The 23305-nt window shown below is 38.0% G+C and overlaps 1 protein-coding gene across 3 annotated transcripts in view; it reads right to left on the reverse strand.

Annotated features, from left to right (window-relative positions):
- Positions 1–510: 510 nt before the first annotated feature.
- The window catches only part of pip4k2aa (phosphatidylinositol-5-phosphate 4-kinase, type II, alpha a), a 29971-nt gene continuing 7176 nt past the window's right edge, over positions 511–23305 (reverse strand). Inside the window, exons 2-11 of one of the 3 annotated variants that reach the window (XM_077624216.1) lie at positions 18459–18556; positions 18250–18346; positions 16426–16578; positions 15739–15885; positions 15606–15644; positions 10327–10434; positions 5786–5899; positions 4880–5123; positions 4707–4810; positions 511–4240 (exon numbers count right to left, since the gene is read on the reverse strand). In XM_077624216.1, the coding sequence (XP_077480342.1) occupies positions 4160–4240; positions 4707–4810; positions 4880–5123; positions 5786–5899; positions 10327–10434; positions 15606–15644; positions 15739–15885; positions 16426–16578; positions 18250–18346; positions 18459–18556 (1185 nt within the window). In that variant the 3' untranslated portion in view covers positions 511–4159. Of the gene's footprint in view, positions 4241–4706; positions 4811–4879; positions 5124–5785; positions 5900–10317; positions 10435–15605; positions 15645–15738; positions 15886–16425; positions 16579–18249; positions 18347–18458; positions 18557–23305 lie in introns of all 3 variants that reach the window. The other 2 variants (XM_077624215.1, XM_077624217.1) reach the window with 2 other exon arrangements.

The raw sequence follows: 23305 nt of genomic DNA on the forward strand, positions 1-23305 counted from the left end.
TAAAGGCCACAAAACAACATTTTTGTATATGACCCAAAATGATAGGTCTCAATTATATATACAAACATATATGTGAATAATAATATATTTCTATATATTACTTCCCATAGTGTTACACTTTATAGGGCAAGTAACCATTTGAAGTAATTTAATAAAAACATACCACCAAGCCCACAAAAAACAGGCGTTCACATACGTTGAAATCACATTTGGGTCATGTAAAGGTCACAAAATGGTAGGTCTCAATTATATACAAACATATGTGAATAAATTGATTTAGGTAAAAACTAAATTTAACATGAATAAAAACACAAGTAGACTTTGGTGTTAGTCTATTTCAGCTCCATTGACAGAGCATCTTACATTAAGTACAGCCAATTAGTTAAATGAGTGCCCTATAAAGCCTTAATCATCAATACTTTATGTTATAAATTTAAATGAAATCATACACAGTAGTCTATTGTTCATAGTTTTATGTATGCAAAGTGGGTGAAATGAACAAACCTTCAGTTTTTAGTCAAGCAGAAGTGCTTTTATTGGTTTGAGTGAAAGCTTATGGAATGCAGTATGTATTATCATCACTTAATGTTAAGAACAATAAACATCTTTTTAGGGGGCATAAAGCCACTGAACTTTCACAAACCATTGACAGCACCAATCAAATTCACACACATAAAAACATACATACAATGCTTCAACAAATAAGTGTATAGTCTGGGGCTGCCTGTCTGTGAAGTTGGTTTCATAACATTTTTTGCAGTTTTAATTCCTCAATAAACTGAAATCCTGAAGTACAAACAACATTTTTCTTTCAGTTTCTCTCTTGCCTGACCTTCAGTTATTTGTTATACAACAATTACGTCCTTTAATTTGATTTGGGTTTTCTGAAAAATACTTTTGGCAAGTTTTCAAAGGCAGCTGAGAGGATTTACAAGCAAAAGAAAAAAATCATTTGTTATCTGGTATTCCCTCATTCTGATAACTGCTAATACAAATAAAATCATCTACAAAAAAATTACTCCGTCTCCTTGCATGTACCACTCTCGACATAACTCTCGTATTTAAAAGGAAGTCTCCAGGGCCCAGAACAGATAACAGGTAATTCTTACGTCATTTTCCTTTTCTGCCTATTAAGCAGTATATTACAACAATCGCATGGAGGCGCTTCTATAAGGGTTTTTAAAAACTTAAGTATTCACACTGCGCCACTATATCACGTGGAAGCAAGAAAATACAAGTGTACGAAATTGGGCAGACACGAGATACAAAATGAGGATGGCTGACAGCTCCCTTACAAGGACAAAACTACCAGTAAAAATCACATCCACACATCCACACACGTGCATACGGGCAAAAAGGTGAATATGACTAAACCACCATCTGATTTGTGAACACAGCTTGTTTTAGTTGGTTTAAACAATAATTCAGAAGGTTTTACGATTCAAAACATGAACATGATACATACAGAAAATTAGGAAGGGCGTGGATACAAAGCTGTATCATATTGCAAAGTAAACACCTTATTACCAAAATAACATTTTGAAATTTATTAAAAAAAAAGATTACAAAATATAAAATTAAATAATTTTCGGTGTATAAAGGCACACATCTTGCACAGTGTATGAAAACAAAGCATGGCGGTATACTATGTGATGTCCAACAACTTACGTACACATCAAAAGTTTAAGGGGACACACAAAAAAAACCTGAACAGACAACACTGACTAAAGAGGAAAGGAAACTTAATGCTGTGACATGCAATTTTTTTGAAAAACTTTTACGCACATCCGAGTAAGCATTTTAGAAATTCAAGCATAATTATTACTCATTATTAAAGCACTGTCATTCATCCCCATGGGTGACTAAGTTTTTTAAAATTTTGAATCACAACCATATTTCATGACTAAAATCCAATGTAAAAATATAAATGTGAATATATTCTGATATCTACACAAACATATTGTGATGGAAACCTTTAACAGGGGTTAAAATAGCTCAAAGAGGACGTTACTTGCTTTAGTTGGTTATACAGAACTACTACACATCACGCACACCACTTTTCTCACTTTAACACACACACACACACATATATTGCATTTCCCTTCTTAAGACCGCATCGAATAATTAGGGTTGTTTTTGTAACATTTGGTTCCTTTCCTCGTGTGCAAAATATACAAAACCCCTCCAACACAAATGGGAACCCCCTCAAGAAAATGCGCTCCTCTATCATTTCACAATAACACTTAGAAAAGTCACCAGCCAAGGTAAAAGAGAAGCATGGTTATTTTTAACACAAATATTGGGGTGCAACTCTTCACGGTATTTAAACAAACATCAAGTGTGGTTATCTGTCATTTGTCACTAGTATGTAGGAAGTAAATGCTCAATGTAACTCTTGCATAGGCAAGGTCCCATTTAAAGGTGCTCTGTAAACAAAAGGTGTCAAATTTTGCAGTAACCTTTTTCCCCAACACATGCAGCTAGTGTGAAGCAGCAATGAGGATGATAATCTATTTTGAGATTACCGTATTTTCTCGCATATAAGACGCACCCTTAAAATTGTTGAATTTCACAATTTCTCGCATGTAAGCCGCCCCCCGATTCACAATTTTTACCTCCATATCCATGGTATCAAAAGGGAGAACAAAAATGTTACTTTGTAAAGAAAATCTTAAGAAAAATCATTGCATGTGGTATTTCTGAGATACCATAAAGCACATAATTACGGTAAATATCATAAGGTTAGTAATTCTTCCAGTAATAGTTGTTTTCGTACTGCAAAACAGAAAATAACCATCAAATAGTAAATGTTAATTTGCCGACATCTACTGGTGAAAGAGTATAGCAATGCTGTAAGTCTTGTGCGCATAAGCCGTACCCTTGATTCAATCATCATTTTTTTTAAAGTTACAAATACGGCTTATAAGCGAGAAAATACTATTATTTTTTGCGTGATTCCAACACAAGATATGGGCTAACTAATGATGTAAAAATTGTTGATGAAGCTGCACAAAAGACATTGGATTAAAGTGGAAACATGTAGCACGCTAATTTTTCAGACAATTTAGTGCAGTCTTTGCGAACTAACTTCAAATTTTTTGTTCAATTTGAATGTTTGATTTTTGGGGGATAAAAATTTGCATTTGAATTCAAACTGAGGATTCTAGGATTTCTGCTTCGGAAAGTGCAAGGTGGCTATGGGCTTTCTATGATGATCACGGCAGGCAACATTGTGTTTTCTACCCTTTGTCCCATACTAATACTTTACTGGCTGGTCTCCAAATGGAGGTAAGTCCCTGCAGCCTTTCCACACATCAGTCATAGGATTTCACTTAATTGAGGCAAATGTAATAATAAGTCAAATGTTTGTACGGACTGTAATGACAAAAAAGTGCAATAATTCATTTGTTTAACATAAGGTGCTGCTGACTCCTGAAAGAACGCTACCTCAGAAATGACTTTTACAATGTCTATAGACACAGATACTTCCCTTAGTCAAACAGATTCAGTCGGCATTACTAGAAAATGGACCAAAGAGCACAGGATGGGGAGAAGCGCTGCATCAATGTATGGCAAGAGCGTGTAGTAAGAGACTTTCAATGGACTAAACAGAGAATGTGAGAATTAGCAGTGATGTAGGGGTGGTGTGCTGTAAGTTGTTTTTGATCAACAACTACTGGAAGACTTTTTCCTACTCCCTTAAGCACAGCAGCAGTAGGCAAAATAGTTTGCAGCTCTCAATTGTGCTATGCACTGTTTTTCACCTCCTACTCACACCACAAGTCACACCCTGACCCTAGCCAATATAAGGGGGAGTCTGACGTAAACGGCAAAATGATGAAAAGCAATAAAAGAGCCGCATTTTTACCAAAATGAAAAGACAAGAGGACTAAAAACACATTTAGAAAAAAACACCTGCTTTTGACAACCATCTCATCTTAAGAAACCCAAACAATACTTAAGGAGAGGTTCAATGTAAACGAACAATGTTTTAGCTGCTGCAGGGTGTGGCACCCAACTGTAAGAGGAGGGCCAAACAGGGAGAGGAGAGGAAATGGGTAAAAGACATCAGAGCACCTTCATTTTCTCGATCTCTTTTCGTCCCCCTATGACCCACTTTACCCCCCTCCCACTTTTAGAGCCTCAGCGTTTGTGGGGGCTATGACAGAATAGTGGTGATGAAATCATGAAACCTCTTGGAGTACTGCTCGGGATTCACTGTTGAAATTTCTGCTCCTGCCTGTGGAGAGAAAATGAGGCAACATTTTCAAATATGAACTTCTGTTGCACTTTTAACCAATGTCCCCTCTAATTTTTTGTTTGTCTGGGCATAAAGACAACCTCCCTGAGCACACTGAGTACCGGTATGAGCAACATCATTATTGCTTGCTATGGGCACACACCAGTATCACACCTGCCATAAGCAGGTGCATATCTACTACACATAAATTATTTAGTAATAATAAAATGTAATGATTAATATGTATGAATGCGCGGCCCGGCGGATGAATGGTTTGCGCGTTGGCCTCACAGCTAAAAAAAAAAGGGATTTTATTTTGTGCGCTCCATATGATTTGCTGTGCGCAGAGAAGACGATAGTAGTGTGCAATTGCGCACGCGCGCAACTTAGAGGGAACATTGCTTTTAACTATTCAACTGCATTTACACAACACATTTTTGTAATTAAAAAAAAGATTGCTTCTCACTCCATGTTTGACTGTCTTTGCGGCATGGGCGGCTTTCTTCTTGGCATCGTAATGTTGCAGGATGTCAATGATGGCCATAAAGTAAACTTCTTTTCTTGAAGAACCTGTAGGACAACAATTCTGATGAGGAAAATGACCACCAGGGGGAGTTTGAGGAGTACAATGAGCCTCACTTTCACTGCTTTTGATGGCATAGACGTCAATTGTGGGATCAAACTCTCCAGGCGACAGATGCTTGGTGCTGTCCAGAGTGTTGCTAGGACTGTCAGGAGGGGTTCCGATGGCCCCTCCGTCGCTCTCACCGCCTTCTTCCTCACCCTCATTATCCTCGCTTTCTACTTCTTCCTGCTCCGCTCGTTCCACATCGTGGATCCCCACCAACAGACTGTAGTCCATGAGCTTTAGCTGTGCCAGGAACTGAATATGGTGAAAAGATAAGGTTGAAAGCAAGAAGAGCAATATACAGTGAACAAAAATAAACACTAAAAAATACTATCTTTCGTGAACATTTTACACAAACAATATACTTCGTCTAAATTGGCGAGTGAGCATGCCTATTACTCAGAAAAACATTCACCTCACAGGTGTGCCATATCATGACGCTGATTAAGAAGCGTGATTATTGCACAGGTGTGTCTCAGATTGGCCACAATAAAGCACTACTGAAAGTATGAGGCTAGTGTTGACTTATTTGTTTGTTCTATTTTGGTATTTTTATATCGTTTTTCAATTTATGTTGTTATATATTACATCATTATGTCAACTATACAGCATTTTTTTTAATCAGCTTCTCTAGTTTTTAATGTACTCTATATAAATAATGTTGAGAATAGACAGTATATACACCAAAGGAGAACTCTGTTGTCTGAATTGTTTAGAAATAGAAAGTCATAGATTTTGTTATGTTTAAAGCAACATTATTACTTAATGATATTGGTACAAAAGATTTTAAAAAAGTGTTAAGAAAATTCTGTGTTGAAAATGGCAATTACTTTGTGAATCTTTTTTTTTAATCGTGTTACAGCCCTTCTTTAACAGAAGCTCAAAGATCTTTGATGTACTGCAAGTGTAAGGCGTACTTCCACATCTTTCCGAAGTTTCTCCAAAAACATTTTCTTGTTGTCATCATTTATGCAGATCTTCTGGCCGTCATTGATGAAGTCGTTGTCCTTATAGGTGGGTAGCTCCTTAGCCTATCCATTAGCACGTTACATTGTCATTAGTACTTATATTGACAACAATCAAAGTAAGGTAGTGAAAGAACTGGGCAAAAACATGCTAAAATGCTGATACTTTGAAAGGTCTCTTTTGTTTCCAAGTTATAAAAACATTAGGTCATCCAAATAAACGAGAGTCCAGAAGAGAACAACTTAGAAATGATTTCCATGAAAGGAAACGTATCTGCATTTATAAATGACAAACACCAGCATCAGAATTTCTGTTGTTTTCTCCCAGTTCATAAAAACAGTAACATCTACATACAGAAACCATGGATTTCAATCCATTGTATACGTAGGTATTTCAAAATGTACATTTCTCTTTGAAATGTGTCAGGAAGGAATCCAAAATCTTCAGCATGTTGAAACACCCAGTAGCATTATTGAGGTTTTGAACCAATCGTTTGTGAGATATGCCTGCCTGTCCAGCAAACACAGGCAGTATGTCCAAACCAAGGCCCACCTCTTTTCAAGCCACACGATTATTAATTGTGTAATAAGAAGTGCATGCGGCATGCGCAGAGGAATGTACAGACCCATCTGATGCAGTATTCACAAGTGATCAGATCTTTATTCATTCTTTCAAAATTAATTACTGCTATTGTAACCATACCGTTTTTGCTCTATGTTTTAACATTTTTGAAGCATCTGGTAGATCTATACACTGATTTGCATATTAAGCCCAAAGCCAAGAACGTTTATGTCTGCAGTGGGCTGAAGAGAGTATGACAGATTTTTTTAAACGGAACTCTTCTGTCAGGATTTATGATAAATAACCATGTTTTGTGTCGAAGTATTTGGGAAATGTTACTCGGAATCAAGATTCTGTAATCCTGGCAGCAGCCTGTGGGAGGAAGAGGTGTTCAGTGAGAATGGGGCCTAATGTTTAGGATAAGGAGAGCAGGAAATGAGGTAACCATGGTTGGGGTGGGGGGTGGTGGTTTTTCTGCAGCAGTTTGGTGACTATAGCATTTCTAGAGCAGCAACACAACTTTAAAGCAGACTCTGTAGCAGTACAAAGAGCTCACACATCACACACATACATACAATTATAGACTACAGCTTTACACAAGACCACAAAAAAAGGACATCTGAACACATATATTCAGACATGGACCTCAAATAAGCGATTAAAAATTGTCGGATAGTCGGCGTATGCGTTAATGCTGCTATCTGGTGAATCTTCGCTTCAAGAATTCTGGGTGAAAGGTTTCAATTATTTGGCCCTGGTCTGATCCTTAGATGTCAGCTAGTGGAGTATTGATTGTAGTACAGACACACAGTGTTAGAAGGAAAAATAAATATACAGTGCCGTGAAAAAGTATTTGCCCCCTACCTGATTTATGTGTTTTTTGCATATTTACCACATACAAAGGTTTTAGATCATCAAAACAATTTTAATATGACACAGAGACAACCCAAGGAAATAGAAAATGCAGTTTCTAAATGATGATTTTATTTACCACGGCAGAAAAAATTACAAACTGCCCCTCTGTGAAAAAGTAATTGCCCCTGAACCTAATTACGCGTCGTGCCACCTTTGGCAGCAATAACTGAAAGCAAGCGTTTATGATAATTTGTGATGATTCTTTCACAACGCTTTAGAGCACCTGTGTCAAAGTGGCGAAACGGGGGCCAAATCTGGCCCGCCGCATCATTTTGTGTGGCCCGGGAAAGTAAATCATGAGTGCCGACTTTGTTTTAGGATCAAATTAAAATGAAGAGCATAGATGTATATTACATTTCCTGATTTTCCCCCTTTTAAATCAATAATTGTACTTTTTTAATCTTTTTTTCTGTTTTTAGTTCAAAAATCATTTTGTAAAATCTAAAAATATATATAAAAAGCTAAAATAAACATTGTGTTAGATCTATAAAAACTGAATATTCAGGGCTTTTAATCCATTTATTAAAAAAAATCTAAATATTATATCTAAAATGGTCCGGCCCACGTGAAATCAAGTTGACATTAAAGCGGCCCGCGAACCAACCCGAGTCTGACACCCTTGCTTTAGAGGAATTTTGGCCCACTCATCTGTGCAGAATTGTTTAAATTCTGCAATATACGGGTTTTCTAGCATGAACAGCCCGTTTCAGATCACACCACAGCATTTCAATAGGATTTAAAACCAGACTTTGACTTGGCCACTTCAAAACCTTAACTTTGTTTATATTGAGCCATTCAGAGGTGGACCTGCTGGTGTGCTTTGGATCGTTGTCATTCTGCATGCTCCCAGAGCGCTGAAATTTCAACGCATGAACTGAGGGCCAGATGTTCTCCTTCAAAATTTGTTGGTAGCCATCAGAATTCATTCTTCCATCAATTACGGCAAGCTGTCCTGGTTTTGAGGCAGCAAAGCAGCCCCAGAGCATCACACTGGGACCATTATGCTTCACTGTTGGTATAGTGTTCTTCTGATGGAATGCCTTCCAATAAGTTCAACTTTTGATGTATCAGTCCACAGTATGTTCTTCCAAAAGTGTGGAGGATCATCAAGATGTTTTAATGCCAAATTTAAGATGAGTCTTTATATTCTTTTTAGACAGCAATGGTTTTTGCCTTGGAGCTCTGCCATGGATGCCAGCTTTGGCCAGTGTTTTCCTTAGTAGAGTCCTGAACATTGACCTTAACTGAGTTGCAGTTTTTTCAATGTTTTTCTAGTTTTTTTGTGATCTCCTGGATCAGTCGCTGTCGCACTCTTGGAGTAATTTTAGCTGCCCGACCACTCCAGGGAAGGTTTGCCACTGTTTAAAGTTCTCTCCATTTGTGGATAATGACTGACAGTTGTAACCTTTTCCAGACTGATAGATGTCGATCACTTGTCTTCGCATTTCTTCTTGAATTTCTTTGGATTGTGGCCTGATGCTCTGATCTTCTAGCCTGCTTCACTTTGTCTGACACATTCTATTTAAGTGTTTTCTTGATTCAACACATGGTTGTAATCAGGTATGAGTGTCGCCTGTGAAATTGAACTCAGCTTTCCTACAATTGTGATTAGTCACAGTTATTTGGTGATTTAAAAAGGGGGAAATTACTTTTTCACAGAGGGCCAGACAAGTTTGTATTTTTTTCTGCCTTGGTAAATAAAATCATCATTTTGAAACTGCATTCAATTTCCTTGGGTTGTCTCTGTGTCGTACAAAAAAATATTTGATGGTCTGAAACCTGTGTGTGTGTGATAAATATGCAAAAACGCAGAAATCAGTAAGGGGGCAAATACTTTCATGGCACTGTATATGAATTTTGTTATGGAGTGCTCCCGTGTCTGAAATAAAGATATCAATATATCTATATAAACTTTGCATATATGTAGATTTTAGCAGTGAAAACAAAGTTCCCATGCGATTTCTTTCCTACTTCTTAATTGAAAAGCATCAGGGATCAAATTCAATTTTAAACAACATTTTAACTTTGGAGAGGATTGATAAAAACTTAGTGTTGTTCATATTTGAGACTCCATTTTAGGTATTGAGTTTAGTTTTAAACACTAACATTCAGCAGGGTGCTTGAAATATTTCAGAAAAGGGATGAGTGTTGAGTACACAGCCTATTATTGTGCATGGTCTTTCTAAAACGTTTGAAATAGTTAAGGAATGTCATGTATGTTTGTGAGGTACTATGCAAGTCTCTTTTTGTACAACAGCAAAGTAACCTCTTTCTAAACTTGTATGCTGTGAGGATGTTATATAAATTAAGGTTTTATTTCCCATTATACATTAGATTACGTTTGCCTTTAAGAGGTTCCACAATAAAGATCCTGAGCTGATATAAAATCAGCATAAAAATTCATCTTCTTACGAAAAAGCAGCGCAGCTAAGAGAATTTATTCAAACGTTAGGCATATTCTGTATGTTCTCGAAGTGTGTTTGTATTTGGGGTAAACTAATTTTGAAGAGGTAGAAGACGCACCGTATTCAAAACTGGAATCACACTCCTTTTAGGTCATATTAATAGCACATGCTGTACTTAGAAACAAACTTTGTATATTCTGAGTCATCTCTTGGATATCCTTTTAACTACAGTACTGAGGGCTGCTACTTGTCGAGTGCCAGTAACCCCCCCACGAAACAAAGTGGTGTGCCAACAGAGGCAGCGAGCCAGTAAATCTAATCAGCGCTCGAATGCTTTTAAAGCACATTCTCTCCATCCTAGCATAGTCTCTTTGACTCTCTAAAACAAGAGTGATCTCAAACTGCCTAACATTCCACTTCTCCCGGTTAGATGTTGATATCTTTGAATGATCTGACTAAGAAATTGAAAAAAGGTTGATTACATGTGGATGCCAAGTTTGCATCCTGGAGTGAAAAGGAATCTTGCTTGGGAAAAAAAAGCTAAGTACAAAGGAATACTGGTTAATAGATCATGCCTGGTATATGAGCCCTGGTTGTCTTACATCTCTTACGTGTTTCATGGCGCAGTAAAAGCGCGTAGCAATCCGCAGTGTTTGCAGCCTTTGCTGAACGTTACCAGATTTGGGCCGCAGGGGCACGTCCTCTGGTGGGGGCGGTTGCTAGAAAAAGGGGAAGCGAGGAAGGGGCGGTCAGGGTGGAGGAAAGGAGAGAAGAAAGGAGAGAGGAAGGGAGGAAGGAAGTAGGAAGTAAAAGCAAAGTATTTAAAATGTAAAAACATATGTTTTTTTTCTTCAAAATTGGAAGAGGGTTGGAGAGGACAACGCAAGATACGATTTTGGTCTGGTGAGCTGGTTCAGCGGCATTGTAAACAATAATATTTTTTAATCTACAGCAGTCCTATAATTACTGTGTTGGAACTCTGCAGTAATGTTTTCTACCTCATGTTAGTTTCATTGAAAATGGACCCTTGCATCAGCTGAGCAAGAAAAGAGGCAGGTTGTCAGTTACTCTAAAGAAACTACAAATCTAAGCTTATCAAGGAAAGAACCAACAACTCTTCAGGGGTGGAGCTACATCTATTGCCTACTTAGCTTTCATATCATCAGCACATTAAATCTTTTGTAAGGGTGTTTCATGAAGACAAGCCACTGCCAGTGTGAAGCAAGGAGTGGCACATACAAAGAAGCGTTCTAATATGAAGATTGTTCTTTTAATCATGCACAATTATCGTAAAGATGCTCAAATATCAGATTTACCTACACCAGCTCTCCTAAATTAGGGATCAAGCGAAAATTACGAGTGATGTGAAAAAACAACAACAATGTGGAACAGAATGGGGCTGGTGTTCACACACTAGAATGTGTTAGAACATAACTATAAAAAGATGCAGAAGAATCTTTATACATGCAAATGCGTGCATGAAAGGGAGACAGTCATGCAGTTAGAAAATAACCCTAACATGCTTGTTGTGTGAGTATCTGAAGACATTTCAAAACACACACTGCACCTACCGAGCAAACAACTGTTTGTCACTCACAATGACATTATGTCCAACAGTCCACTTTTGAAATGTTATAAACACAACTGCTCAGGAATCTTCAAGAGTGCTTTTTTTTAACGATATGCAAGATAGATACTACAACATAACTCCAACTACAAATGCAGGATTTCAGATAACCATAATATTTTTGTGTGGAACCTTCAATTTGAAACTTTTACTCAAAAAATATTTTATAATTTAATAAAAATATAAAAGAATAATGCAGCACAAGCGGAAAAAAACTTATAGATGGATACTATTGCTGCCTTATATGGGTTGAAGCGTGACCGGACGTTTGGTCCCCGGACGTTTGGTCCCCGGACGTTTGGTCCCCGGACGTTTGGTCCCCGGACGTTTGGTCCCCGGACGTTTGGTCGACCGGACCCTTGGTTGACCGGACCCTTGGTAGAACGGACCCTTGGTAGAACGGACCCTTGGTAGAACGGACGTTTGGTAGAACAGACGTTTGGTAGAACAGACGTTTGGTTGCCGGGTTCGCTCGCTGTCAAATTATGACAGAGTCTACTGTTGATATTTTGATAATAGATATTAAGATATTAAACTCACTCTCTCTCTCATGATTATAATTTGAGAGCTGGTTTCAACAGTAACAACTCGGTGACCAAACGTCCGTTCTACCAAACGTCCGTTCTACCAAACGTCCGTTCTACCAAACGTCCGTTCTACCAAACGTCCGTTCTACCAAACGTCCGTTCTACCAAACGTCCGGTCGACCAAACGTCCAGGGACCAAACGTCCGGTCGACCAAACGTCCAGGGACCAAACGTCCAGGGACCAAACGTCCAGGGACCAAACGTCTTTCGAGTACCTGGTTGAAGTGGTACAAGTGGAAATGAACGCTGTAATCTATAAGTGGCAATTAGTGCATAGGATAAAACAAAAACTAAATTACCCACAAATATTAAGGGATGTGTCCTGGGTGAGCTAAGCATTACTTGAAGAAAAATTAATAAATAAAAATGACTCATTAGAAGAGTGGTTTGATCGTTGGCCTCACAATTCTGAGATCGAGGGTTTGATCGCAGGTTCCGGCCATCGTGTAAGAAGTTGGCATGTACTCCCCGGGCTTGCGTGACTTCCCCCCCCGGTTTCCTTACACAAAATGTGCAGGTTTGGCTAGATGAACATTCTAAATTGGCCCTAGGTATGAGTGTGAGCATGAATGGATGTCCGTCTGCTTGTGCCCTACGACTGGTTGGTCACCAATTCAGGGTGTCCCCTGCCTGGTCCCCATAGTTGACTGGGATAGGCTCAGGATCCTCCCCACCCCCCACCATCCCGAGCCTTGTGAGGATAAGCGGGACGGAAAATGAATGAATGGCTCATTATTTTATAACCCAGAATTGTATTTTGCTAGACAGTGATGGGATTAAATTTAGCTCAGGGAGTCCCTTAGGACCGACATACCTCACTGCTTCTCAACCCCCCTGCATGTTGCACGATAATTAGACACCATGAACTCAAATGGAAAGTCTAAATCCTTCTGGATCACATTCCTATAAAGCCTTAGCAGAAAACGGTCCTACGTGGGATTTACTGTAGATTGAGCAAACACTCTTAGTAAGAAGACCATTGCATTTGATAACTGCTGCATCAATTAAGATATATCGCAATATGTCACAAGTAACACTCCCGTGTAGATCATTTTGGATAAAAAATTGTCTACTCAAGATGGGTTAGGATTTTTGTGCGTCAACCAAGAGAATAGGGGACATTACTGATACTTCCAAAATTGTTAAATACTTTTTTTACACACAAAATGAAGGGGACATTTATTTTGCCACTAGATACTACAAAATTTAAACAAAAGAGTCAATGAGGACAAAAAATGCCTAAATGCCTTAAAATAATTTTATAGCCTCATATTTTTTATGCATTTTACCAAACGAATCCGAGTGAGAGCTCCCTGGTTGCTTCTTAAGTGATGTGTTGGCATATTCCCCCCTCTGAGGTCAAAAATAAATTCTGTGAAACCAAGTTTTGTGGCTACTGGCCTTACTTGAAAGGAGTATGACTGAAGAGACTGAAGTTGGTTATGTGATTTAGCCTACCCAAGACCAGGAACAAAACACTAACACAAAAGTCACCCATTAATGTCAGTGCCACCTCAAGGGACATTGGAAATATGTTTCTGCAGAGTAGAGTTTGAATGAAAGCACAAATGAAGGCTTGTTAAAAGTAAAAAGCTAGGTGAAACTAGCACAATAATTCTGGTTAATATCTGATAAGTAAACACAAGAAATTCCCATCTTCTGAGAAAAGACCCACTACAAACTCTAAAAACAAATACAGTCGTACCTCTACTTAAGAATCCCTCAGGTATGAATTTTTCAGGTTACGAAACCCTTTGATATGGCCCAACATACGAAAACAAGATCCAAGTTACGAAATCCCCCTGAACATGAAGGCATTTCCCATATCCATTATTTTATTTAAAAATTGTCCTGGTAACATTATTACGACTAGATTTACTTCCAGTTGGAGACTCTCAGAACAACAACTCTCTTTTGACGTCACAGAGTTCTTTGTTTAAAATTATTGGTCCGAATGAAATGAATAAACAGGCCCTGTTATTCATCGAAAAACTGAAGATAAGAAAGTGGTGTGTGGTTGACTAATATTGCAAGGCGATATGACCTGCCGTAAGCCATCGCTACGCTATAAAAGCAGAAGGAAGCGTTAAAAGCGACGAATCCTTGGCATTGCCTCTCTGTACTGAACGATGAGATGGAGAGACTGTTAGTCCTTTGGAGTTCTATTTAATGCCAAGTCGTTTTGAATTCGTAATTTGAAGTTGTTTAGATGTATGTTTATGTGCATGTGTTCGTGTGCTAACATTAGGATCCTCCTTACTGTACTACTGCACGAATAGATGTTTTTGTATGCTTGTTATTCATTTTAATACATTAATAAATTATCTTATCATTTTCTTTCATTTTTGTCCGTTTCTCCCATATTTCAGACAAAAGTGGGACACTTTGATCATTATTAATGGGTTTAGTTGGTAGTCTTTTGAGGACCGTGGAACGAATTACAGAATTTATATATAAAGTACTGCTCTACCTGCGAAATATGCAAGTTAGAAAAAAGTTCAGGAATCAATTAATTTCATAAGTAGAGGTATGACTGTATTATACTTTGTGTGCTTCATCATGCTTTGATGTCAGCTAGCAAATCTAAGGTTTTTTTGAATGGTTTAAAAATTATGGAGTTGATTTTATTTTCTCTTTGGCTCTATTCATTTAAATTGTGAATGAGTTTAGGGGTGCATTTAATATTTTAAACTGACTGATTTACACTGAATGTTCAAATTAAAAAGAATCTTTGGGGAAGATATTCATCTGATTTGAGCATTTATACAAGGAATTAGCTAAACATTTACATTAGAGTAAATCAAATTTATGTTGCAACCCTGCGACGCATGTTGAAAACAAAATGAAAACTTAAAGGTGATAGTTTTTTTTGACATTTGCTGTAATACCATGCATGTACTGACAAATTTCTTGTACCAAGTGTGGTCCGCATTTTTTCTCCCAATCCTGTGCTGTTGTGGACAAGTTAAACAAGAAAGTGCTCAAAATTTGGAAAGATGTTTCTTTCATTCCCAATGCCAAAGAAAGCACAATCAAAAACTTAAGCAATATAGGTAATTACTTAATCTATATATACACAGGATATTTTCAATTAAAATTAAAAAGGTACACCGACACAAACACGTACACGCACCCAGATCCTTCACATACAATCAGCAAGCAGAGGGACTAATTGAACTACAGGAAGCAAGGTTAGAAAGATTGAACCAAACTAAGAAACATATATAGCATGCAGGGGACAAGATGGGGATGGAACAATGAAATAGGTCCTAATTGAAGGAATGAATATTTGCAAATGTATCATCACCCAAAGGGAAAGCAGACCTCAACTTGATTAAAGCTGTGGTAGGCACTTTTTGGTATGTTAAATTAGCATTTAGATTGAATACAACATTTTTTTTTTCCTGGAAAACATAAGCATGCTAATAAACAGTCACCAGTTTCTAAGTTTTTGGGAACCTATACCATATGTATTGTACATGCGTTAGAGTGGACTGATTTAAAAAAAAAACAGATGTAAGCATGCCACCAATTGTTCAAGTTTTTCAAAATATATATTTTAGCATAAAAGTTAAGCTTGTCAAAATGCAGGATATCACATTGAGTTACAGCTAATCACAAAAATGGTTCAAGGATAGTGCATAATAACCAAACCAAATTTGACGGAGGACTGTACCTTCTCCTTGTCACTGGCCTCTCTTGCTACAGTGGAACCCTGGATAAAAATAAAAATATAAATGATATTGATTAACGGGCCTTTTTGAAGTTTATTTTACTCCCCAGAGCAGCCCCCCACCACCTCCACTTACCTTGAGATCATATTTTTTGAAGACAGAAAGGCGATGCGAGAAGACATTGCGTGTAACAATCATGTAAGTTGCATCCCCATCCACGGTGAGCCGGTACATCCCCAAAAACTGAGGCAGCAGTGTATTGCCATGACATTCCACAATAAACTGCAAAATGCGTTGGAAATAATGTGTTAAATGTCACTTATTGTTATTGCTATATTGTGTCCAAAATAAATAACTAGAGGGAGTCAGTATACACATACACACATTTTATAAAGAAGAAAAGGCACACCTCAGAAAATGAATAATTTGCATGACTTTACCTGAAAATCCATCACATTTTTAATTGTTTACATTAATTTGAGTATGTTTCTTTGTATCCATATTGCTTAAACAAATCTAAACTAGCTATCCTAATGAACAAGGATCAGTATTTTTCAATGAATGGTTTGTTCCCATGGCAACGCGACACACGCTGGGGGAAACAATAATTTGTGTCATATTTAGATATTTGTTTTGTGATTACGAAGTCCTTTCTTTACCAATTACATAAATAATAAGTTTTCTCTCTGCCAAAGATGCGCCCTCCTACCAAATTTGATGGCTGTGCGATTTGTAGTCTCCAAATAAAGCGGGACAAAAGGAAACAGACCGACACATTCAGGTGAATTATAGTATAAGAAGTTATTACAATGCTTATGTCACCTGATGGTACTTCTTTAGAATGTTGTGCATTTCCGCAACATCTTCACTGCTGATAGTCTTGATGACATACCGCTTGTCATAAGAAGTATGGAAACGAGCCCCACTTCGCCCCTGGGCCTCACTATTCAAGGGAGCACTACGAGTTAGGGAGTTCTGCAAAGAGTGAAGATTTCAATTAGTCTTTTTGTCTAAGTGCGCTGTAAGAGAAAAAATGAACTTTTGTGGAGACATTTGTTATTCCATTTGAAGTAAAATAGTTGATTAATATGAATGCGGGTCTCCCCCCAAAAAATATCTGTCATTAACATGACAGTGGCCTGTCGGATGAGTGGTTAGCGCGTCGGCCTCACAGCTTTGGGGTCCTGGGTTCAAATCCAGGTCGGTCCAACTTTGTAGAGTTTGCATGTTCTGCCCGGGGCTGCGTGGGTTTACTCCGGGTACTCCGGTTTCCTCCCACATTCAAAAACATGCATGGTAGGCTGATTGGAGACTCAAGATTGTCCCTAGGTGTGAGTGTCAGCGTGAATGGTTGTTTGTCTCCTTGTGCCCTGCGATTGGCCGGTCACCGGGTGATTCAGGGTGTCCCCTGCCTCTGGCCCAAAGTCAGCTGGGATAGGCTCCAGCACCCCCCACGACTCTAATGAGGATAAAGTCGTTCAGAAAATGAATTAATGAATGAATAACATGACAGACACAACCATATGTGAATAAGTGATATCTAATACAGTAAACCATGAAATATTGTAGTGCTACTTTTAGGAAAATAAACGTGTTCAAATGTATATACAATAGCAAAGTAAAAGGATTCAACACCATCATCTGGTCATTTTAGGGATGAAAACAAAAGATATAACTGTATATGACCAAAACTACTTTTATTTTTTTCAACATTATTCTTTTTAACATAACCCACACATTGTTCTGGACCAAACCTATACACAGACAAGCAGCTGTTGTCCAGACATTGAAGTCTGAAAGTAACTTGATCCCATCATCCTGTCTCAGTCTCATTCTTCAGGCGTTAGTTATGTCCAGTGTCCTTGGTTGTCTCTAAATTCTTCAAACTCTTCAGCAACTTTTGCTGCAGAGAAATAACCTTTGAGGCCCTTCACAGTAGGAAATAAAGTAGATGGCCTCTATGCATGAAAAGGTTGACCCCAATTGAGTTCAGCTTCCCCATGACTTTATAGGAAGAAAAAGCAACCAGCATACAAGTTGATTTGAACTATTTTTTTGTGTAGAGGTAAATGCTATCTAATATTTTTTCTTCATTCATTCATTTTCTGAACTGCTTAGCAAAAGCCAAAATAGAATAGTGCTTTAATTTGGGAAGTAGTTCTGTGCCTGTAACTCCATGACATTCCTTAGCGCTTGATTCTTATAGCACATTAAACACTGCTACAAACACAAGATGGACAGCTGCACTGAGCTGGGACACAATGACCTCCAAACTCTGCTAACTCACTGTATGATCATTGGGGGTTGTCTTGGGAGCGGGAAGGAGGGAGACGAGAGGAGAGGAGACGAGACGAGGGGGGAAAGGAGGAAGAGAGAGAGAACAAAGAAAGTGGCAAAGTGGCCTTAACAGAATAAATGCATCTTCTGATAGTTTTAGCCATGGTTGATTTTCAGCAATTAGTAGTATACCCTTTGCACAAGATGCTTTACCTCAAAAGATGGCAAATGATATCAGTATGATAGAAGTCAAAAGTAGCAAAGAATCTGATTTGTGCAGCAACTGAAATCAATCGACAGACATTTGGCAAAGAAGTTTTTTTTAAATGATTTTGTTTGAATTTGTGAAATTTAAATACATTTTCATACCAAAAAATCCTGGTCATCAATGCCAAACCTCTCCCTGAGGTTTCGAAACACCAGGGGGCAGTACTCCTTGAATTTGAAATGGCTGGGCATGTTTTCTCTGTAAGGCGAAAAAAACGGAAACCACATATTTAAGAAATAAACTCCTGGTCCGATACTATAATTATCATTACCAAAAGGATAAAAATATACACATGCCCTAAAAATCTTACTTATTGAATAGATGGTTGTCCACCTTGATCTTAGAATAAGCCTTGAAGTCATCTGGCATGAGCATGATGGGAATCTGAACGTGGCTTAACTCATTTATCTGCAGAAAAACACAAAAGATAAATCAAATCACTTCAACAATGTGGATATTACATGTGTGGCATTTTTAATATTTCTATTCTAAAGCAGAAATCAAGACATAAAACCTTTATAAATCAAATAAATGATTTGGCGACAAATCATTTACAGAGGAACTCTTGCTGCTATGCAGAATACATACATATTTGAACAGCAAGCTGTAGGGAAAAGGTGATAGTGTTGCTGGAAAGCAATTCTTGCTGTTTAATGTCAAATTAAACACAACAAAGATAAACACACATTTAATACAGCCACACAGTATTGCATCTATTGTATAAAATCAAACACTCAGCAATTAGTAAAACACAAATCAATGAAATGCCCAAGTAGCAGGTAACACAATACCGTAAATCATAAAATTGTGTCGTCCTTCACCACGTCACGGTTTCAGTACATCAGGTGTTTTATATTAGTATCCAAATAAAAAATATTAATAAAAAATTCTAAATTCACGCTGAAACTCGCAAGCGGAAGAGACTTCCCTTCTTCCGATTGCCACTCAGAACATGGCGGAAGACAGGGGACTGTCCCTCAACTCAGCACCGAAGAAGAAAAATGGAAGGCAGCGGGTGTCAAATTTATCTGAAAATAGCTCTCTGAGTGGACTGAGCGGCAAGGAGCCTCGGTTAGGGTGGATTTTTTTTTTTTAAATGTGGGCCCCGGGCAATCTTACAACGGATGCTGTCGCCCTTAACCAAAAATAGAGAAAAATTAAGCTAACTTGAAATTTTGAGTAGAATTTTTTTTCTTAAATTTTCCTAAGTAACGTGATAGAGCATTTCTAATTGTGAAAGTTTGTATAATGTACATGAATAAACTTTGGTCTTTGAATAAACCAAATTACAACTGTGAAGATATGTGAACTTGAAATGTTAAATTGTCTGAATTTAAGCCTTATTCCCAATACCTTCAAAGAAGTGCATTGGCAATAGCATACAGAAATATGAAATAAAGTTCTAATCTAAATCTAAATCTAAAGAGTCAGTCAAGCTATGTTTAGCTCAGTTGCGTACTCATCATTGAGGTGACCCAGGTTTTAATCCTGCTTGGATTGATTCATGATATTAAAAGTTTGAGTGCAGACTGCTGAACAGAAGACCAGATAATTTAGTAGCTGCTGGTGAAAGTGGCCCAAAGTGTGTTAAAGGGGCAATAATTTGTTTTCCCACACACGGCCAAGTTTGCATTAATATTTTTTTTTTGGAGTGAGCAAATAAAAATGGTGATAATCATTATAAAATAAAGAATAATCTTATTATGTAAATAGAACCATTTAGAAATTTTATATTTATACTTACAGTATGTTATTTTAGATATTTACATTTTTGGTGATCTTGATAGAAATTGGGGAAATGGCAAAAAGAACAAATTGGACTAAATGCAAGATAGACTACCTCGTGACACATTCAGCAGTAAAGTTGTTTGAATAAAAATGAAAAGAGAGAAGGACAGACGTGAAAAATAAGGTAAAATTTAAGTCAGATTTGTGCAAATTCTAGTGACAATTATTAAGATGTTTTATATATGGATATTAATAATTAAATGTTATGACTATATCTTTTATGGGTAGTAGAAATACATCTGTATCCCCAGATATATTAACAATTAGAGGGAATGTTGTCTACCATGACAATTAAAAAAAAGGTTACATGAAGTTTATTTACATTTCAAGGTTTGATTTCACAAATTGGATTGTTGTCGTATCTTGGGGGAAAAAAGGTTTCCCATCGGCCTTTCGTAACCTGAATAATTTGTATGGAGAAGCATTTGTAAGGAGGTACCACTGTATTTTTAGGGAGGGTGCTGAGAAATAACAATACTTTCAAGCATTTTCAAGGACCCGTACAATTCCTGAGTATGTATTTGTCAGCTGTCGCAACACTGAACTTCGACAGGAATTGTTTTTTGGCTGGTTTATATTTTCCACTTTTATCAACCTCATTTGATGTCTACAGCATAGTTCATTGCTGTAGAGATACCACACTTGCACTAATTTTATACCAACACGTCCTGTTTGTCTCCATGGTGATGCAAACTAGTTTTCCGGCCCAGAGTGAAGAAAGTATGTGCTATTGCTCCATTGGACAGGAAGCAAGTGAGGCAGAGTGCTCTGTCAGCAGCATGGCAGTGTTATCTATATACATTGTCAAAATGATGACTTGCTCTTAGCTGGTGGCAAGAAAAAGTAATGTTGACATAAGATAAAAATTTAAAATAGAGAACTTATCCATTAAGTGGTGGAAAAACACTTAAGTTTGGTTCATAAAAAGGTACAATTATACAAATTAAATACTTGCATGGGAAGGAATGTTTCCCAGATAAATGAGAAAACGGGAACTATTCAAGTATGTCTTCCCTAAAATAATTATGAAGTCTTGACTATGATGGCTTAGTCATTCGGTCATAGTGTACTCTGAGCTGCTGGTTGGTGCATAAGCACAAACAACAGTCAGGTCTCGTGCCCCCACCCAAAGGCAAAGGGATGCTACCCTCTCGTCTACCGGGTTGAACCCCAATGTACAGGCACCAAGCTGGGGGGCAATGACTATGTCCACACCTGCTTGTCGTCTCACTGTGTGCGACACCAGAGTGGAAGTGCCCAACCCCCCTCGAGAGGAGTGGTATCAGAGCCTGAGGTGTGCGTAGAGGTGAGCCCGACTACATCGAGCTGGAACTTCTCAACCTCATGCAGTAGCTCAGGCTCCTTGCCAACCAGAGAGGGGTAACATTCCATGTCCCAAGAGCCAGTTTCTGCAGTCAGGGATCGGACCGCCAAGGACCCCTACTTTGGCTGCCGCCCAAGGATAGTCATTCAAATGTATCTGGGCCCCCAAAACATGGAACAACCCTTCACCTTCTTTAAGTTTTTTTTCCTTCCAAAAAATCTAACTTGGTTTTAAGGGGGTACCAAATTGGATGACGTTTGATCGATAACCCTCATTAGACAGGTGTGGTTTTGAAGGTTACATTTCACTAAGCTATGAAGTACACGTGTGTGTGTGTGTGTGTGCATGTTAATGATTCTGGTGCATTCTAAGGTTTACATTCCTCGTCAGCCCTTCATAGTATCCTGTCACTGGAAATACAACCACATGTCATCCAGTTCTATGGTTAAGGAAAGTTTGCTTTTACAATTCAGATTGTAAATATTCACAATTTAGGATATTACAAAGGTGAAAAGACATGTTTTGATGCCAGAGCTACAGCTCAAAACGCGAGCAAGAGATTAGAATGTTGGGTTGTATTCCAACAGCAAAAAACTACTTTCAAATTTAAGACAACAGTTTGTGTGTAGATTTTGGACTGTATTTATGCTTGTTGGTCCTTTCTAAAACAAAAATCTATTGTCTATGCATGGACAAAGACAAGATTTAAACTAGAGGGCCACTCGAGAAACTGCATAGAGCAATCTCTAAGTAACATTGGAAGTGAAACAGTCTGGTGTTGTTTGGGTGAAATACATAAAAGGGCGAGGAAGAAAAAAAATCACGGCAACGCGCTCGTAGCATAACATAAACATATTTAAATGAACTTGGATTACGATGCAGACACACTCAAAAATAAGTTTTATTCAACCTTACACTAAACTTAATTCAAATTTCGTTTTAAATTTTGATACCTTTCTTCTCTCGGGTTGGCTCTATTTGCCCCGCCTCCACGCTGAGTTTCAGATGCAACCTCTCGAGGGTTGTTTGCTTTTGTATTCCCTTCAAAATATTCCAAAAATGATGCACACAAATGTCCTCACAATAAGATAACGCACGACCACTTGCCAATGAGAAGTAGTATATACTACTCCTCTCGTATTAGCGATCGCTTCAACATTCGCACTAACGGGAAAAAAAACACTGAAAAAATGCAACGCTCCGCCCGGTGATCGTAGAGACATTACACGAGGGAGTTGCGACCAGAAAGACAGTGCCCATGATGTTCTTATGAGCAGCCTCTCGCGTCCGCTGTATGCTCGTATATCAAAATTTGTCTTATATCTCAAGATAAATATTTGCCCAAAAATTTACTCGTATCTCAAATTGCTCGTATGTCGGGGCACTTGTATCTTGAGGTACCACTGTACTTTTCTAATTCATATATGGGGCAGGGGGAAGAGCACAATATTTTCAAAGATTGTTCAGCCCTCTTAAAAATCTTCAGTACCTGTCATACAGACATACTTGCTTTTTTATCGACACCCAGGCAAGGACTGTGTCAATAGGCCAACTTACACATTGGCAAGACTAGTTTTACTTGTACTATGATACTAAAGTACCCGTAGTTGAAATTTGGCAGAACGCTGAGTGGCAATGCTAGTTGCACCAGATCAAATAAAATTAAACCTGTTGGGACAAGCAAAACCAGAAATTTTATTTCAAGACAAGCTATACCAAACCCACCACCAGTAAGACAAGTGTGTCAAAATGAAATTGTTGCACTACCATTAGGAGAAGGCATGATGTTTAACGACATAGTTCTCTAATATACTGGCCTTGTCAGTTCTCCCGAGGAACAAATTATTCTATTTTTCCAAGTACCTTTGTCAGTATCAAGTGGTTATCAAAAATTAAGAAAATATTCAAATGCTGTCACGTCAGTGAGAGTTGAGGAAATAATACTTTTTGCATTACACGGATTTGCTTGAAACAGTCCGTGTTTCTAATAATTCACGCCAAACACTTCCCCATACAACAGAAACACAAAGAACGATTGTTATTTC

Source organism: Stigmatopora argus, chromosome 17 (genome assembly GCF_051989625.1).
Source record: "Stigmatopora argus isolate UIUO_Sarg chromosome 17, RoL_Sarg_1.0, whole genome shotgun sequence".
Taxonomy (NCBI): Eukaryota; Metazoa; Chordata; class Actinopteri; order Syngnathiformes; family Syngnathidae; genus Stigmatopora; species Stigmatopora argus.